The 19,922-nt window shown below is 38.9% G+C and overlaps 2 protein-coding genes across 2 annotated transcripts in view; one reads left to right on the top strand and one right to left on the bottom strand.

Moving 5' to 3' along the window:
- Nucleotides 1-81: 81 nt before the first annotated feature.
- Nucleotides 82-5,225, bottom strand: cope (COPI coat complex subunit epsilon). The gene is made up of 10 exons (XM_015971299.3): nt 5,067-5,225; nt 4,842-4,904; nt 4,635-4,735; nt 4,328-4,480; nt 3,438-3,491; nt 3,151-3,232; nt 2,705-2,860; nt 1,948-2,016; nt 1,028-1,102; nt 82-388 (listed from the first exon to the last, which is right to left on the bottom strand). The coding sequence occupies exons 1-10, from the start codon at nt 5,166-5,168 to the stop codon at nt 335-337; spliced, it is 909 nt and encodes a 302-aa protein (XP_015826785.3). The 5' UTR covers nt 5,169-5,225; the 3' UTR covers nt 82-334.
- Nucleotides 5,226-6,370: 1,145 nt separating this feature from the next.
- Nucleotides 6,371-19,922, top strand: part of tnfaip8l1 (tumor necrosis factor, alpha-induced protein 8-like 1) — a 53,951-nt gene continuing 40,399 nt past the window's right edge. Inside the window, exon 1 of the mRNA XM_015971300.3 lies at nt 6,371-6,599. The gene's annotated coding sequence lies outside the window, so the exon portion shown is untranslated. The remainder of the gene's footprint in view (nt 6,600-19,922) is intronic.

Here is a 19,922-nt window from a genome sequence, read left to right as displayed (position 1 = left end):
AAGATCCCAAGTCAGACATGACTGTGTTTATATTACATAAACAATGTGGTATTTCTAGTTGGATCACACATAAACACTCAATGAATTTCAGACATTTATTAACATTTCAAAGTAATGTTTATTACAGAGAAATAGCTAGAAATGTAAATTTCAATAGATACTGAAGAGATGCATTTGTCTGCTGACTGGATTAGAAGACATGTAAATAGTATTAAATACAGCCAATATGTTCAAGAAAAACATAACACAAATATGAGTCGATGAGAAAGAGGATGTTCTTCTTTGTGCTTTCTTTAAGTTCACCGTCAAGGTATCTTGAAGAAAAGCAGAAGTGTTATGCAGTAGCTGCAGGGGCGTACTGCATAGCTAATCTGTCAAACTCATTCTCCTGCAGGAAAACAGGGAAGGAAACGCTTAAACACAACAAAAAGGACATATTTCACATTACAGCTGTAGGAAAAGTCTCAGTTTGTTTAGTAATCGTGTTATAGCATGTTTATGTGCTTCTGCACACATGAAATTACAACAGCGTGCTTGGCTACGGCTGGAGGATCTCACTGGCTTTGGACCAAGAACACTTGTCCAACTATTTTTACAAAAACTTGTAAATGATATGTTAAAGAGTTAAGTTAAGAAGATCTGTGAACAATTAACCCTCTGATGCATGAATTATGAGATCTTCAACCATGATTTTTTAAACAATTTTTTTCATTCATCTTTAGGTGTGAATGAAACAAATTTCAGCAAATATTTTTGGTAACATTTTGTTAATTTACAAATACTTTATTACATGTCCATCTCAGTGGACAACGTGCATTCTGAACATGAAATATGGTGGCTTGCCTTACTGAAGTCCAAATGGAGGGGCTCACATGCAATAAAGTCTTCAAAAGCTGTGCTTAATAGCAAAAATAAATAAATAACAATTTTGAATACCTGTCCACTGTAGTGACCATTATGCATCAAAGGGTTAAATCAGGTTTAAACAAATTAGGGTATCTTCTGAATGAGTGAATGAGCATGTTACCTTGGTGAAATAGTCTTTGAGGAATGGATGGGCTTTGTGTGCATCCTTCAGCTGGGAGAGGTACCGATTGGTGACCTGACGGCACACAGAACAGAAGAAGCTGCAGTAAACAGAACTAAGTGGGGAGCAGGTTTATTAAGAGTACAAAAAGTAAAATCTTGAATAAATGTCTGCATTTCTGTGCCCGTTTGTGTTTTTCTGAGTGGTTTTAAGGTTCTGACTCAACGACTGATGAAAATAGTGTTTTTGTTTGCCGTCATCCATATATGATACAACTACAAATAATCTGTAGTCAAACACATAGCTGTTGCTGAATTACTCAGGAGACATAAATATTTAATGTTTAGGAAGAAAAACACGAAACACTGCAAAATGCAGCAGAACTTAGCACAAATGTGTCGAACGTTTGTACTTGTGAGGTTTCGTGTCACAAATGCATTCATGTACAATAAAAACAAAACAAATCTTTATGCTTATGACATAAAAGCATTTTCTTTATATTTCCGAGAACTCCATCAATCTCACAAAGAAATAGCCTAATTTCACCAGTTAACCTGCAGCGAGACGTGGTGGTGTGGGTAATCTCAAGTGAGACTTTTTATTGATGTCTTCGTGTTTTTGCTCAGCATTCTGTTACGCTGCTATCTAGTTCATCAAATGCGAGTCTGATTATCAGGCCTTTATCTGCTGAACTCTGAGTCTCAGGTTGTGTAACTCACACCACTAAACTAGCATGTGTGTCAAAGGGATGATTAAAAACCATTCAAAAACAGATTACTATAGTTGAATGAATGTGTATGTTTCATTTAAGCTTCAAAGGTCACGGGGGAAACAAGTTTGATGTACTTCAGGTGAAGTTTGTTCGACTGATGCATTTTAAAAAGAAAGGGCTTTTAAGGTTTCTGAGTCCAAAGTCTCACCTCAGGAGCTTTACTCAGATGCTGGGTCAGCACTATGAGGTTGATCAGCGTTTCAGGGTGGCTGCTGTCCTGATAGGGAGGAAAAACAGATACAATGTGAGCAGAGCTGGAGGCTTATTTTCATTAAGTTTGTGTAATCTAGACAAGATGAGATAAAATGATCCTAAATGTGTTTTCTGAGGGTAAATCTGAATGAAAATGACCAATTTCCCCCTCTCATCTATACAAGATGTTGAATGAATCTCTGATCCTGTCTAATCCAAATTTCTGCCTCTCAAACAAACGTGAAAATGAGATTATACAAGCGGACAATAACCTCTCTTTATGGAGGCAGTTAACCCTTGGATCATTTATTTATCGAAAAGTCAGAGCTGAAAGTTACACGACACCCTGTTCTGCCTGTACAGTGAGAGAATATCAATGAATAACTGATGCTTTGTAAAAATTAAACTTATCAACACTGACCAACACAAGACACTGCAAAGCTGTAGAGTTTACATTAAAGCACATTTATAAATACTGAGATGAAAAAACGTATATTTACAACCAAACTAAAGATTTATTTATTATATTAATCGAACATTTGGAAATGAGTTTTTTGCTGTGAAATAACTGATTCTTTGCAGGTGAATAAGAGCTTTATTGAACACTAAAGTATGTGCTGCCATCTGCTGGTACACTGACAGACATTCAGTTAATATTCAATAAACCAGTTCCTCTCATCAGATAGGATGAGACAGAACTGCTGTCCTCTAACCTTATCAAGAGCCTCCTGCAACACTCCTTCAGCCTCCTCCCACTTATTCTGCGCCATGTAACAGGCTGCCTGGCCATTAAGCAGCAACAGAGTAGACGAGTACTTGTCACACATCTCTTGGAAAATGTAGTAAGCATCCTGCAGCTTCTCTCCACCCTGGAACAAGGCAATCACAAAAGCAACACGGGTTTATTTATTTTCATCTGAAGCTTGTGGTTTTCAGATGATATTAGTGGTAAAGAACCCTGTTACGTCTGACTTTACTGGATGAGGAGGCATGAATTTGTTTTGTTCCAACTAAATAACAATCACAATATATTAATGCTGACATTTTGTGGTATCACTCTAATAATAATTCTTGCTTCATCAAGAGTTAATAGAACAGCAAATAGTTTGTGGTTGATCATTCACTTATGAATCATACACAATTCATATTTATTTCTTACCACAGCAATATTAACCCAGGCTGTGGCTAGCTGGGTTAGAGTTGCATCCTCGTCTTGCTCCTGCATCTTCTTCAGCTCTTTCCTGTAATAAATAATTAGCAGCAAAATACCTCATTAAACAGCCAAAAGCTAATTTTGACCATTAGGTCATGTAGAAATTAAACAATTTGAGTCATAATGTGCAGATTCTCTGTTAGCCATAATCAAAGCTCATATACAACTAGTAAACAATCTTTAGTGTGTACGTGAAAACACATTTTTGAGGGTGTGAAACAGTTACTCCATACCTCGCCAGGTCAACACGATCCAGACTGAGAAGCACCTGAATGGTCATGGCCATACTGACAAATAAACACAGAATTATGCTCAGTTTGATATTTTTAACCATAAAACAATCCAACCACACATTTAAAAGTTCACAAAATAAAAAGAACAACTCTTGTATTTTTAATTATATTAATCAGAATGCTAAATTTGTAAGCATACATTTTTAATTGCACTTCTTTATCGTTTAACACAAATCCATGAAGCAGCTTTATAAATGTTTACTTTTAACCTATTTTTCTAACAATGTAAGATTAAACTCCAAGAGAATTTCCTAGAATAAACTATGATTTTAAAGACGCTATTCTATTAATATTCTCAATATTTATATAAATGAATATTTATATTCTCTATATTTAAATAGAGCACATAAATATGCTCCATAGTTTTGGAGTAATATGTTAAAATGAAATAACCTTGAATCCTAAGCATCATCCTATTCAGACTTAAAGAGCAAGTCACCCCCCATCAGATTCTTACTCAACTCACTCTTCCTGTTTGAAAAATGCAACAAATGCTGTTGCCTAGCAGAACAAGAGGGCGGAGCCACTAACAAATACACACTCACGACATTGTGACATCATAATCTACCATCTAACATCATAGTGTACCTCTTATCCATAGAGATGGCAGATTTAAATTAAAATGTAGTGCGAGTTTTTAGCTGACGATGGTGCATCACTGACAGGTTTAAGCAGAATATTTAAATTTGAACTAAGATGCACTAAAGTGCCGAATTATTGACTACATTTGTCTACAGCCCAATCACTCATTTATATAGTTTATCAGCAAAAAAAAAAATGGTGATTTGGCGTGGCTTGCTCTTTAAACATAAATCTGGATTCCCCCTTACCACTCCAGACTTTCTCCTTGATGAAGCGTTCTGAGAGCAGCATCAGAGTTGGTCTCATGGTGGTAGATGGAGGCCGCCATGAGCAGGAAGGTGGTGTTGGCAGCATCCACACTCTTTGACATCTTTTTGTCCAAATCAGCAACAATAACATCCCTGAACAAACATAATAAGTAAAAATATACTCAAGAGATGAATTTGTAAATCAACTGGAACAGCAATTTTTACACAAAAGGGTGAGGTTAACTAATATAAATAGTTTGTGTTGCTAGGGGCAAAATGAATGAGCATTGTGTAAGCATGCTTGTACCTTTTGCTTTCATTGGACAAATACTCTGCAAACATCCTCACAGCTTGCAGCTCAGGTGGAGAGCTGGCCTTGATGTCATCCAGAACAACAGCATACTTCCTCTGTAACAAAGAAATACAAAACCTCCGGTGAGAGGGTGAATTTTTGTCTGTCAGCAATAACGTCCACTGCCTCTTCAGATCAGGCTGATCCCCCACCAACACGTACCTGAGCAATGTAGGCTCTGTACAAAAACATGTCCCTTTCGATGTCCTTCTCTGGTGACGAAGGCTTTAAAAACCAAACACAAGACGTAAGTACCAAAATCAGTAACAAGAATATTAAGAGTAGTCGTTGTTGTTAGCCCATTAGCTCAATTGCTCTGTTAACCACACTGACAGATAAATAACGCGACAAAACGAGCGTTTAAATAAATGGAAATGCGTCACTTACCTTCACTTTCTGAGCTTCGTTAATACATTGCTGGTAACTACCGATATAATAAGCATTTTTCACATCGAACAGTTCATCAACATCACCCTGTTGCGCCGCCATGTTGGCTAATGAGCTTCCGGACACGTCGCAAAGCTACGTAGGCTTCCTGCTTTTTTACAAAGGATTCTGGGAAATGCTGTTCAGAAAACAAAAATAACTAAGAACCGAAAATGACATGAAGAAAATATTTGTCCCCTCTTAATGTGGACTCGGCGCGTTATCTATTCATGTATAATGTTTAAACTAGGCGTTATCTATTCATGGATAATGTTTAAATTATTTTATACTTGTATTGCAGAGTTATACTGGGCACAAATTATGTTAAAATTAACTTTAAAATATATTTTAAGTAAATATTTTTGTCGTCCTATATTTCTAATTAGTGTGTTATTAATTGTTATTAATTCAAAGGAATCAAGTTCAAACACTGCAAAAAAAAAAAGCTGAACGAAGCCATTTTGACTTATCGCGTTTAACCACAAGAGGGCGCTTCAAGATAGATAGATAGATATAGATGATAGATAGATAGATAGATAGATAGATAGATAGATAGATAGATAGATAGATAGATAGATAGATAGATAGATAGATAGATAGATAGATAGATAGATAGATAGATAGATAGATAGATAGATACTTGTGTTTCAATTTTGGAGCTGATGATTTAATGATCTGGCCCATTTATCAGATCTAAAAAAAGTGATGTGTGAACAATAAAATAAGGATATGACATAGGGAATTTCCGCCAGCCTCATTAAACTGCTGTTAAAAAACTTCCCATGCCTTGAAAACACCCGGAGATATGTACTTTCCTTTTTGTTTTAGCCAGGAGTAATAGTTAATAGGCATGCTCTCATTAAATGCTCTATTTTGTCAGATATTTACAAATATAAGTAAAAGTGCCAAAAAAATGTCACAAAAATGAACGGGCCACATGTTTGCTGGTGATTTAGAAACTGCTCCCCACGGTTCCTGTTCATTGTTCCCTTAGCATCATTTCCTCAGGGAAATCTTCATCCGTGGGATTCGGACCTGGACGAGAATAATTACTGGAAACCCCAACGGGGGCAGTGGGTGTGCTGGACCTAAAGAGCCTTTTACTTTGGGCGTGTTTGGGCTGTTCTGCTCCTCTCGTTGCTCTTTCATTGGTTCAGAACGACATCAAGTTTGAAACTTTTTTTCTGACCAAGTAGGCGGGGGGAGTCTGGTTACGCCAACAGAAAACTTGTAACCGATCTCAGAGTGTCCGCGAGACGAAAACACTCTTAATAATTCACACTTCTGCGCCTGGTTGCAGAACAAAAGAGCAGCGGAGAACTGCTTTTGTATAGTGGATATTCGGCGAACAAAAGTAACGTTAGTGGGGTGAATATGTTGTAAAACCACTTCCTCTGTGGCAAGGATGAAGAAGTCTTGAGTGACTTTGCTCTGATTAATTTGTCAACTTTTGCTGGCGGATCGCTCCCGTGGCTCGGTGAACCGTAGAGAAAGGTGAGTTCATGTTCCCGGTGATATTAGCGGTTCACGGGTTTTTTAAATTAAACTTCTTCTCAAACTTTAACGAACAAAGATTTGTTGTCAAGGAGGGGGGCTGAACTCACGCCACCTCCGAGTAATTCAGTACGAGGCTGCTGCAGCAACGTTTCCGAGAGGTTAACGGTGGGTGTTAATGAGACTAGCTTAATTTGAGGGACGCCATGTTCACCTAACGGAAATTGGTCAAACACATAAAAACGACCCGCTGCTAAATTTCCCGAGATTAGCATTTAAACGACTGTTCTGATCGATTTAAATTATAATAAAAGAAGATACTGTGGAGTAATTATTTTTAACTATGTGATCTATACTTAAAGCTGGTCCATTCCCCCTGTTTACCACATATTTACTTATTTTCGAACTTATTCAAATGAGACCTGGTGATAAACCTCAGAACAAGATATCCCATCCCTTCAACGTTTGATATCCCAATTGAACTGTTCTGTAATAGTGTGGAACGTAAAGCAATGCACTTAATAAAGTAATGCAACATTTCATTTATTCATTTAAACATTTTTGAGTGATTGTCATGAGAAACTGAGTCAGATTCAATAAAAGCTAAACTATGCAACAAGATTATGTTTATTGTCTAAATTGCCTAAACAGAAAACGTTCCACACCAACTTTATAGGTTAGATGTGCTTTCCTTATGGTGGGTGTTCAGAAAACCCTCCATTAAAAAGAAACTAATTATCATCCCCTTTGCTTTAAACGCCTAATAATCTTCTATGCACTAAGTGGGCAAATCCAAAGTTTATTCAAACCAAGCCTGCAGGGAATGATCGGGTTGTATATGGGTTGTAAACAGTGATATGTTTTTTTTAACACATTGCTGTGTTTACAATGTAGTTTTGCTTCATATAACAAGCCCTTTGTGTGTGTGTGTGTGTGTGTGTGTGTGTGTGTGTGTGTGTGTGTGTGTGTGTGTGTGTGTGTGTGTGTGTGTGTGTGTGTGTGTGTGTGTGAGTGAATGAATGGTCCAACTGTGCAGGGCTCAGGCAGGTAGAGCCATACATTATCATTCACAGCCCAGGCAGACATGTCAAATGAATTATAACCAGGGGTTTTAGATTCAGAGTTGGACCTGCACCTTGCATTAGCCGTGTCAATGGTGAGATGATTTGCCATTTTTCAACCTGCACCCTTTTAGTTACCAGGCTTCTCTTTGTGTCTTTCTGTTGGTTGTAATCCTTGTCAGTCAGGTAGTGATTTTAGGAGAATAAAGATCACAGAATAGAACAGTTGCTGTTCTCTTATTTTAGTTGTTTATAAGGGAGGAATCGGGACACAGTAGATTATTTTTACATACTGTGATCTTGGACGTTTGCTGAGCCTTGGTGTGGTGTTTTGGAAGTATTTTACTGAAAGTCATCATTTCAAGAAGTAAATTTTTAATGTCTTTGTCACAAAACCCAGCGTTGTAAATCAATTTAAAGTAGCTCAGAAGGTAGAGTAAGCTGCCCAGTAATTGGAAGGTTGTAGGTTCCTTCCCGGCTGCCGCCAGAGAATGCTGCTCTCTGTCTTGGGCCTTCAGTGCGCCCCAGGGCAAATTAAGGATGCACAATACATTGCAAATATATCAACATGCACTATACGAATATCGCAAAGAACAGGAAATAAACAGCAATACATGGTCAGCTCAGAATGTTTGCTACACATAATGCATTTTGTCAATCAAACGGGAGCATGAAATTTTTGACAAATCAAGTAGAGCTTTTCATCCATTTGGCCAGTTGGGTGGGTTCTTACAGGTTAGATGCCCGCCCCCTAGGCGGATGACATTCGCTGTGTCTCAATTCAGGGTCTGCATCCTTCGAAGGACCCAGCCTACTCAGCCGACGTGGGCTGGGTCCTCCGTCGGCCGAGTAGACCGGATGTTAACGGCTGTGAATTTGGACAGGCCTAGCCTTCATGAATTCCCGCCACTCCCTCGCAAACGTTCCGTCGTCTAGCAACCGTGGAATCGCTGAGCAGAAGGGAGAAGGAACTAACGATGGAGCTCGAAGTTTTATTTAGATTTTTAATCATTTCCTTGACTGTTGGACAGCTAATTCAGAGAAAAAAACTTTCGACAAGCTGAGCCTGAGCAAAGATGTGATAATAGTTTTTAATACTTTCTAAGGGTCTTAATTTGACCAAAACCGATTTATTACCTTTTAAGACTTTTCAAGACCCAGCGGATACCCTGTAATATCAAACAATTCACATTTGTAAACAAAAATAAAATTCAAGAATTTAATACAGAACTGATTTTATTTAGATATTTCTTTTATATGTACATGTTTAATCTTTCTTAACCATTTTTTCTAGCAAAGTAAAAAGCCTGTCAAAATTCTCCCTTCTCTCCTGTGCCCTCTGCTGCTCTGCCTCCCTCTGCAGCCTCAAGTCCTCCCTGATCAGCTCCAGAAGCTGGTCATCGCTGTCACCTTCCCCTGGATGCCCATTTTCTTCAGAATAGTCCTAACAAACATGTAAGAAAAAAACAGGAAGAGAAGAGACAGAGAAAAGAGGACAACGGGTTATTCCTTTCGTGTTTTCGCAGAAAAAACTAAACTTAAAATATGAGATGTTATAACACCTCCATGCCACAGCCGCCGAACACTTTGCTCCAGTGAACATGTGGTCCATCTCTGCCCTAAGCTTAATAAAGTCCGTGGTTTTCTCTTTTGTCCTTAAAATACAAACTTCTATTAAAATCAGGGGGAAAACGTAGCGGGAGAAGTACGACACCGAGCGGTCGAACATACGAGCCGAGACTAGGGATGCACCGATGGATCGGCATTTGATCGTAATCGGCCGATAGCGCCCCTATCGGTTTTGATCGGAATTTTCAAAATAGATCGAAGCAGACCGATCAGGTAGGGTTGTCACGGTAACCGGTGTAGTGGTAAACCCCGGTAAAAAAAAAGTTGACAATAATAATAACCGTCTTGTTTTTTAAAAAAAACTATATTATCTTGGTGGGTTTACCGTGGCTGCGTTGTAGGCGCGGTGACCCTTACCAGCCACCATATCATCTGCTGAAGTTGCAGGACCGGCGGCACATACGCGCTTTGCTGTTTACAACCAAAACTTTCTTGAAGCTAAAGCTGAAATAATGGCCAAAGGAGGAGACGGCAGCGCTCAGGAGGACATTTATTATCCCTCAAAGAAGACAAAGTCGGAATTACGAGCATCTTTTGGATATTTGAAGAATGCCAAGGGAGTTTATAGAAGACGGCTATCCTGTTTGCAGCACGTGCAGAAAAAGTGTCTGTGAAAGGCAGCAACGCTTCAAATCTCATGACACATCTGCGTGACCATCACCCACAACTCTACAGTCAACGCAAGGCAAGTTAACATTAGCGTTTTAGCTAAAATGCGTGATCCGAGGATTTGGGTTGAGGGAGAATGCAACGAGTCGCTATATAAAGCAGCCGCAGCACCGCTACCTGCATATAAACCGTGTCACGGACACCCCCATGTTGAAATGACGCTATGCATTACGGGGCTCCCAGGGGCAGATAAGAGTTGGTCTCTCTCCAAGAATAATTATGAACTTAACAATGATTACTGCCTGATGACATTTTCCCCACATCTGCAAAGCTCACTGGAAGGACACAAACCGAGGACAATATTCTCCTGATATAGGGATTATTACTCAAGTAAGGGTAAAAAAGTATCTGATTAGAAGGCTACTTGAGTACTGAGTATCATCTGAACTAATATTTTTAAAATGATGACATCAGACATGAAATAAGAAGTTATGGGCAAATATTGGCATTTTAAAGACTAAAGGGGAAAATTGTAAACAAATAAACAACATAATTACAAAATAACACATTTTAGGCAAAATTTAGACACAAACTGAGGACAATATTTCCTGACATACAGGGTTTATTTAATTGTGTGAAAATGTAGCACGTTTAAAAAAAAAAATACCGCGATAATACCGAAAACCGTGGTAATTTTGGTCACAGTAACCGTGAGGTTAAATTTTCACACAGTGACAACCTTAATACAGACCATTTTAGATTAGGTTGCATTTCCTTTATTCCCAGATTATGTAGTTTGTAGCACTCATTATAATGTTGTAGAAAATTTCTGGCCAATCCACGTGATCGGTATTGGTGATCAGCATTCTTTGATATCGGTATCGGTGATCGGCAACAAAAAACCTGATCGGTGCATCCCTAGCCGAGACCGCACTACAAGCACTTTTACTGTAACATTTCAAACTAAAATAACGTTCATGTATCACAAAAAGCCCTTAACCTAACAGTTTTCAAGTTTATACTGACATTTATGTGCGCAATCCTCTCCAACAGCTCCCGCTTCACTGTCCGCCATTGTTTTTAAAAGTTCTGCCATCCGGCCCGCAAGGCATCTTGGGAAATGTGAACCATTGAAGGATACACCGGACCCATCCTTCATACAGGCGAAAAGAAGGCCGGATTCGTCGACCGCATTTGAAGGGGTCTTCGAATTGGGACAAGCCTAGTCGCGGCGCTGTGACTAACCGGCCGACGAAGGATGCAGACCCTGAATTGAGACACAGCCATTTAATTTGGATGGCTAGCAAACACCTGAGTTAGCTTCGTTCTGCTCTTTCTGCTGATTCAGCTTTGCCCGTGATCCACTGATTGCCTTTTCCTGTTCATTTTCCCTTTCCTTTTATCTTTTTATCCCAATTTTTGCTTTTCACGTGTAATTTTTTTGTCATTTAAAATGTTTTAAATTTCCTTTATTCTTGAGTTATGCATTTGTCAATTTATTTGAAGTCATATCGTCATCGCATTATTAATCACTGTTGTCACGCATCGCAGGTTTTCCTAATATCGTGCCACTCTAATACAAACACAAGCCATTTACTAAATCTCTTCATTTACTGAACAAAGTGTAAGAAATCACCACCCCGAGGGACTGGGAGCCGTTTAAACTGTTCTCTAGATAATACATTTGCTATTTTTTTGATTTAACAACCGTTAAGTTCTTTCCAAACATATTGAGACACATTTTCATTGCCTTGCACTGCAGTTTAAACCCGTTTAAAAGAAAATTGAACATTTATAGCTGATTTCATCCTAGGCTGGTTTTAACAAGTGCTTTTCTGAAAGCTAATTAATGAAAGCTTTGTGCATCACAACTTCTTTTACTGTTTCTGCACTGCAGGAATTTGAAAGATATAAAGTAATATAATACTCACAGGGATGTATACCCTTGAGGTTGATGAGTCTTAAATATGCATATATGCTTCAATGTGCATGTCCCTCTGAGTGCACTTGGAGTGCGGCAATGCAGTCACGTTCGACATTTCTCAGTGCAACGCTAAGAGCAACGCTGAAAGTTGCCGCGGTAATCCTTTCGTTCCTACTGTGTTGGATCCATGGTAACTCATTACGAAGACAAGAGAGGTTTCTGACCTTCTTTTTTATTTTTCTCGTTCAACCGAGCACACAGGTGGCCCCTGGAAACACACACCACTCTGAAAGTGTCAGCCAGCCTGACAGACTGGCAGCGTGACATTGTTTGAAATAACGAGTGTGACTGATGGCGTCTGCTAATAGACTGGACTCGTTTTAGATCCCTCTTGAGTCATCTGTTGACTCATCACAGCTTTTCATATTGGTCCCCTTCCACCTCCACTGATCACTGTCCCTGCTGCTCCACGCTGCCAAGCACACTTGAAATTGTCAGTCTATTAAACAGTGGGTTAACAAATTATGTTCTCTGTGCTTGAGACGATGGAAAATTAGTCATAATGTGTCCTGCTCTCATGGTGGCCTTAATTAAAATGTCAGGGGCCCGACATCAGTCATAGCTCAAGCACCAGTTAGGCTTTGATTTTTTTCTCACATCAATCGAGCGTTGTTGTGATGCTAATTATGTTGTAAATGGTGTATAATTAAAACTTAGACATGCCAGTTAAAGTGAAGTGACGTGAAAATGAGCTGCTTTTTGATTCTTTATTCTTTTACTTTTTACTCCAAATTAGCCTCATTGCATTCATTAAATACCAATACACTTATGCATTTTAATGCCAGAACAAATGTTGTCAGGGTGCGCTGTGCTGGCCCTCGGGCGGCACAGCAGCAACTGTATTCCCAGCCTTATTACACATGCCCAACACTGACTGATGTTCCTAAATGAATGCCAGGAGCTCACAGCCACTATTTCTTACTTTATGTGCTGAATCCAGCTTTTATCCTGGCCTCACATCTTTTCCTCCCCACCTGTTGCATCACAGCAGCCTGCCTTAGCCTCCAGTCTATTTTAGTTCAAATTGGCAGGCTGAATTATTAAAACCAGATCCATTATGTGCCCGTGTGTTAATTATTAATTGTTCAGCGTGCTTCAGCAGATCAGAGGAAACTGTTAAAAAGGGTAGGGCTTAGTTTCTGATTGCCTACTCACTGCAGACATCTTTATAGACGATTACTGCGCAGGAGCATGATAAAGTGACAGCCCATAACTGCCACACAAATATCTGCTGGATCCAGAGCATGTATGTTGTATTTGTCTGCCTCTGTTCTGCGCATAGCTACTCTTGAGCCCAAGCTGCTGAGCCAGATGAGTGCTCAAAGGGATCGTTAAAGACTGGTACGCCTTTCGGAGACAGCTGTTAACACATGCAATATTTCTAGATCTGACTCCGAGCATCCATTAGCAGTCAGCATCTCCTCTTGTTATGCAACATCCCAAGACAAGAGTGAGACAAACCTTGCAAAAGTCAGTGAAAGATGAAACTGCAGAATGTGCTTGTCCTGATATCCCGCCGCTGATTCCCTCAGCAGCCGTGTGATTCCAGTTGTTTTTCACTTGAGCGGTTGCTCCCTGAACATAGACGGGCTTCCTGGAGAACAACCAAGTTTTTCTTTTGTGCTCCGTGAGTAGAAACAGATAATAGGACAAAACTGGCAACAATCTTTTAAGGAAAAATAATCATTTGGACTGTACTTGGGTCAAGACCACAAGACCTTTTTATCAATGAAAACAAAATTTGACTAATTGTCTTGTTAGTTGTGTAGTTGTTGGAAAGTGAAACCACAATAAATAATACCTTAGTAAAAATTCATCATGTTCAGCTTTAGGTGTACCAGATGCAAGTCAAACATCCCGTTGATTCTTTTGAACTTAATACAAAACTACAAACACAGATTGGCTGATTATTTGCTAAGATTTTCCACTAATCCCATCAACTACAGCATTGTATGCACGGTTAGGGTTAGGGTTTAGTCTTTCAATAAGACTAAACATATTTTCCACTGCTTCCACCCACCACTGCCGTTTGACTCAGCCATTGTGTTTCTGGCCATCACTGATATGAACTGTCCCACTGTGACAAGGCAGTGTTTCTATGAGGACATTTAGTGTTATTACATTTTACTTGTTTTATTGTCTAACCCAGAGTAGGTTCATGTCTAGAATAACCCTCTCTAGTGGCTGCTTTTGCCAGCGTATAAAATTGTGGCTCAGTCACATGTCAAGTGTTTTTATTTTTTTCATGTTTGAACACCACATTTGTACAGTTAAAATTGCATAAATAATAAATAATAATGGCAATATTTATTTATTTAGAACACACAAATCAATGTCTATTCATAAAACCTAAAATTTACTGGTTTCTTTTTTATAAAACAGAGCAGCAAATGCTACAGCTCAGGTCCAGGTGTGTCCGTGCATGTCTACATTCATTTGTGTACATGGAAGACCAGAAGTTTGTGCTATTGTTGTGAGATGGTTTGTTTCTATAGTGCCCAGCTGGGAACAGGATATCTGCTCATAGGCAGCCAGCTTTGTTATCATATCGTGTTGTTTTGTCATTAATGCTGAACTCACTTCCTCTGTAGGAAGAGCAAAATCCTAGTCAACATGTTGTAGTTAAAACCTATGCAGAGTATATATGTCTATAACAGGAATCCTACTCCAAAGTAGCAAAGCCAAACAAATAAAAAATGTGGACTTCCTGAGTTACAGTCCTCTGAATACAATCATGAGTCCTAAGGTTACAGCATTCAGGGTAACATTATATTCTTTACGTCCCCGACAGGAGGTGTTAAAATGTGAAGGAGGGGGTAACATAAGAATTGCGACAGTGGATTTAAAATGGGTTTAATTGTGATAAAAGGTTGTAAAAACAAATGCAAACAGATGGCAAGCATTATTAAAATAATGCAAAATGAAAATGTCACTATAAGGTTAACAGTTAAGACAAATTATCAACTATATAAAACACCTGGTTAAAACTTTCTTAAAAGTTTTACCAAAACGGAAGGTGTTTAAAACCCCAATGAAGTTGATAAAAGTCTAAAAACTAAAAGCGAGTTAACCTTAAAACTGAGTCAACCAAGTTGACCTTAACAAAAGATCCATGTGGATCACTCAGAGATAAAACTTTTACAGTTAAAACTCTTCCAATCAAAGGGGTTGAAAAGAAAATGAGGCCTGGAGGACAGCAGAACCCCTGCACTGCTGCCTCCTAGACTGCTGAAGGCACAGCCTTTTTATCCAGGTGTTGATCAGCAGCAGGATTCAGATCAGTTGTGCTCCTCAGCAGCCTGGAAGAGTGGAGGAGGAGGGGCGGTGTCGGGCTGATCACCGGGGCTGGGTGATCCTGGCTCCTGCATCCCAATGGCCAGGCTGGTAGCTGTAACAATTCTTTTAAAAATCTTAAAATAAAAAGAAGAATCCAGTTGATGCTTGTAAATCTGAAGCAATTTTGTTTGTGTTTATTTTGGAACTGCATCCTGTCAGTTATTTTAGTACCCTATCCACCGATGACATCACCCAAAGCAAGGTCAGTCTCTCGTAGGGATGGAAAATATATGGGCATCAATACCAGTATCGGCCGATGTTAATCATTTTTTAACGTATCGGTTCGATAAATAAAACCAGGCCGATATTAACGACCAATATTTTTTCCATCTCGTCTCCATTTGTTTGTTCAGCTTTCATAATTTTCATTCTATACAAAATCTGCTGATGAAGCATTAATGTCATCATTATCAGCAAATATCGGTTATCAGCTATAACAGTGATCTTAACTCATTCACTGCCAGCCGTTTCCTGATAACTAAAGGCCTTCGCTGCCAGCGGTTCTCACCGTTTTTACTGTTTTTTTAAGCGTCGCAGAACGTTGTGCGCTAGGAGGATATCAACGCCAAAACAAAGAGGAGACTCACCTCTTACATCAGGAAGAATCCACATGTTTCGAGCGTTATCCGTTCTTTCATAATCCGTTGTCGAATTGTGATCGGCAGACACTTTTCCGGTTCGTGCCTCACTTTTTTTTTTACAGGAACAGCCCAAAATGATCTAGCACATGGATGTTCTGCTTCCTGAACATGTGACGTGTGACGTATGCGGATGAAGATCGGCTTCAGAGCTGAGATGTTTGTTCTCTCAGCGCGGGGGCTCGTTCCGATGCCCACACAGTAAAAAAAATGTAAATGACGACTTTTGTCGTCATTGGCAGTGAACGGTTGGATCTAAAATGACGACTTTAGTCGTCAATGGCAGTGAATGAGTTAATATCGGTATTGGCCCCAAAATTTCATATTGATGCATTGCTAGTCTCTAGAAACAGGAAGGAGTCCTTAAGACTGGAACAATGCTCTTGAGTAGCCACATCACTAACACTTTAGTAGCTGTTTCTTGCTTAAAAGTTATACCATAGATCCAAATGCTATTTTAGCCCGTTTTTACCTCAATTTTGCACACGGGTCGACTATCTGTTTGGTTTTAGTTAATGCTTTTCTTTTTCAACAGAGTAGCTTCTGAATAACTGTGCCACTAAATCTACCACTGCTGCTGCAAAAACTAAACAAATGATCCAATAATGCAAAATTGGTGTAATTATTCTTTAGTCTTAAGTTAACGTAACACCTGGAGAAGAATAAAAGCGGTTTACATTTAAACCTTTAAAGGCCAAGTCACTCAATTATGAGTAACTTACCGCTTTAATTTGTACACTGCTCAATGTTGAAATCAAACATTTACTAAGGTTAATTAAAAAAAATTACAACAAAATGATCAAGTATTAAATATACAGATTATTACATTTATAAAGCAGATGTTTTTCAGGGGTGTAAATTTACATGTAAATAAAAATAAATACATTAGAATAAAAAAATTCTACTGAAAAATAATGTATACATAATTACATAATAATCAGTATTGCTGATAATACATTAGCAACCTGCTAAAACATACAAACAACATCCAAAGTGCATTCAGTCATTTTTTTTAACTCCTACTATTTCTTAACAACTTAGTGTAAATATAATCGAAACCCTTTCGTGCTCTTGATTTAGCAGCATATTCTTTGTATAGCATGATTTGTACTTCTCCATCAGCTCCGCAAGGGAGAGACACACGCTCATTTAAAGAGACGTTTTGCTCTCGGACTTCTCCGTCATCTGAGGAATGTTGCAAAGCATTTCCTCGCCAGGACAACAGAGTGCGTAGCGCTTTTCTGTGGTATCCTGCCACTATTAAACTCATGTATCCGATCCTCCGTAGTATATTTACTAATGTGTTTATATATTTCAGAGATTTTATAACGGGGACAAATTTGTCTTTCATTCTCCTCCACCTCTTCATGTGGTCGCCACCTCTAAACCCACGATTCCCATAATTTTTGTTGCCTTTCTGGATTAGACTCTTTTTGAGGTTCCTGACAGCAAGTCAACATGATAAAGTTTTTAGGAATTTTGTAGAGCATTTAATAATAATAATAATCATCGAACTTATATAGCACGTTATTAGGACACTCAAAGACGCTTGCGTGAACTCTTACATTCACACACTGCCAGTGATGGTAAGCTACAACATAGCCACAGTCGCCCTGGAGTGGTCTGACAGAGGCGAGGCTTCCATTTGGCGCCGTCGGCCCCTCTGGCCACCACCAACACAGGCAAGTTGGGTGAAGTGTCTTGCCCACGGACACAACAGCAGAATACCTCTGGTTGGAGTTGTAACTGAACCCATTACCCTTTGATCATGAGGCAACCCTCTCTACCACCTGAGCTACTGCTGCCCCAAATTAATTTTGAATTCAGTCTGTAGCAGGCAGAACGGACAGAAAGAATGGAGAATTCCAGCATTGAAGAAATCGGCACATTACACATTCTATAATAAATACATATTATAGAAAAATTTTAACAATCACACTCATCTATTAAACAAAGTGCTCTCAAACTGTTCACTGGTGTTACTGGCTGTTGATGTTAGACAGATTTACTGTGGAAACAAATGATACAGTTTAAAAGTACAGTCTTTAGACAGAACACACCATTTCTATTCACAGATTATACGATAAACGTAAAAAAAACTGCTATATATAGCTGTAAGTGTTTGGACTATCAGAAGAGAAGCCTTACCTTTTACTCCAAGGAAAATACTCCCAATTAGGGCTGCAACGACGAATCGATAAAAATCGATGAAGAAATGCGTTGGGAATGCATTTCGTCATTGATTCATTGTGTTGTGCAACTTTTTTTTTTCGTGTCGCACAACCTTTATTTGCGCGCAGCTTATGTGTAGGAGGCAACCGAGCAGACCGAGGCAGATCAGAACAAGAGAGAAAGCCGGTGTTTTGATGAGAAATGACACACTTAGTACGGTAAGTTGCTTACTTACGCACATTGAGCTAATCTAGGTGTTGTGGAGGAGAACAGAAGCCAGCAAAGACACAAAGGCAGAAACGGTTTGGGATCAAAAGCACAACTACACGTAGATTAGCGAATGCTAGCAGGTAGCAGGCTCATGATCAAGTGGGGCTCCAAAAAAACATGATGATCGTGAAACTAAGAACATCTAAACTACAAGCGGAAGTCCTAACAATCCTATTTATTGTTAGCTGACTGCAGCGCTATGGAGCAGACCCACTGCTGTCAGGTTTGAGTCTGCTCAGCTAAACACCACTGCAGGATTTTGGCAAGCTACTGCAACATGTATTTCACAAACGCGTCTATCTGCTAACAGGATTATTGCCAAACCGTACAAAATAAATATGTCACGATTACATTTTTGCAGTAGAAATTTAATATTATTAGCATTTCCAGTAGCTTACTACTGAATGTGTTAATGAAATACATAACATTTTACTGATCATAGTTTAATTATGGATATATTTAGATGATAGCATGTTGTTAGGCATGCTATTGAACTGTTTTCTAATCATGTTTTGTTGTTAAATAAAGTAAAGGAAGGACAGAAAAAACATTTTCCTAGCAGTTTTTACTTAAGTAATTTAGTTAATGACATTTGTGGGATATGTTGGGTCTTTTTCTGTAAAGCACAAAAAATGTTTCTTTGAAAAGCGCTTTGTAAATAAAGTTTTATTTGATTTAATTGTTCCCGTTTAATTGATTAATCGAGTCGAGACCCCATCCGATTAATCGATGATCCAACTAATCGTTTTTTGCAGCCCTACTCCCAATGTTTTGGATTGGGGTCCTTCACAGTCAGCCACAGCAATGGGCTACCCTGACTGTAAATTAGCTCGACTAAAGAGGCTGATGGTCAATTAAAAAAATGCAAAAAATTGTCGCGATTTATCTGCCAACCAATAAATCAGTCGACCCCTACTTTAGACCACTGTGAATGGGTTGAAATGAGTGAACTTGGTTTTTAAGCGACTAGTAGATAATTTTTAAAGAGCAAGTCAACCACTACCAGAGTCTAACTCCACTCCCACTTCATGTTTGAAAAATGCAACAAATGCTGTTGCCTGGCAGACCGAGAAGGCGGAGCTGTTAACAAACACACAAACACAGGCTTACGACAGCATTGTGACATCATAATGTACCAGTTTACATCATAGCATACCTCTTAGCCAATAGCGGTGGCAGATTTAAATTAAAATACAGTGCAGAGTTTTTACCTGCCAACGGCACAACGCTGCCAGTTTTAGGCTGAATATTTAAATTTTAACTAAGATACACTGAAGTGCCAAATTATTGACTACACGTGTCTGCAGCACGATTAGACTCTCGTTTATTTAGTTTATCAGCAAAAAAAAGTTTATTTGGGGGTGACTTGCTCTGACTAACAGAAGAAATTTGTTGGGAGCCCGTCTTAGAGAATTGCCATTTATTCCACCTGTTTTCTGTTTTTATTAAACAAAACAAGTGATTTAGCTCTTTTCTATCAGTGGCTATATTATCCACGAAACCTAGATAACCTATACATTTGAATCAGGTCCAAAACGAACTGAGTCAGAATAGTAGGTTGTCTCTAAAACACAACTATACCAGTTATGTATGTTGGCATTTCTAAATGGTCATAAACTGTTTA

This window comes from Nothobranchius furzeri, chromosome 8 (genome assembly GCF_043380555.1).
Source record: "Nothobranchius furzeri strain GRZ-AD chromosome 8, NfurGRZ-RIMD1, whole genome shotgun sequence".
NCBI classification, from domain to species: domain Eukaryota; kingdom Metazoa; phylum Chordata; class Actinopteri; order Cyprinodontiformes; family Nothobranchiidae; genus Nothobranchius; species Nothobranchius furzeri.
This window is presented reverse-complemented; position numbering and strand designations above follow the sequence as displayed.

Coding starts and splice junctions, on each gene's coding strand:
- cope (XM_015971299.3), bottom strand. CDS start 5,168: ATGGCGGCGCAACAGGGTGATGTTGATGAACTGTTCGATGTGAAAAAT. Junction 3,492..4,327: donor CAAGGAGAAAGTCTGGAGTG/GTAAGGGGGAAT, acceptor TTTATTTGTCAG/TATGGCCATGACCATTCAGG. Junction 3,233..3,437: donor GATCGTGTTGACCTGGCGAG/GTATGGAGTAAC, acceptor TATTTATTACAG/GAAAGAGCTGAAGAAGATGC.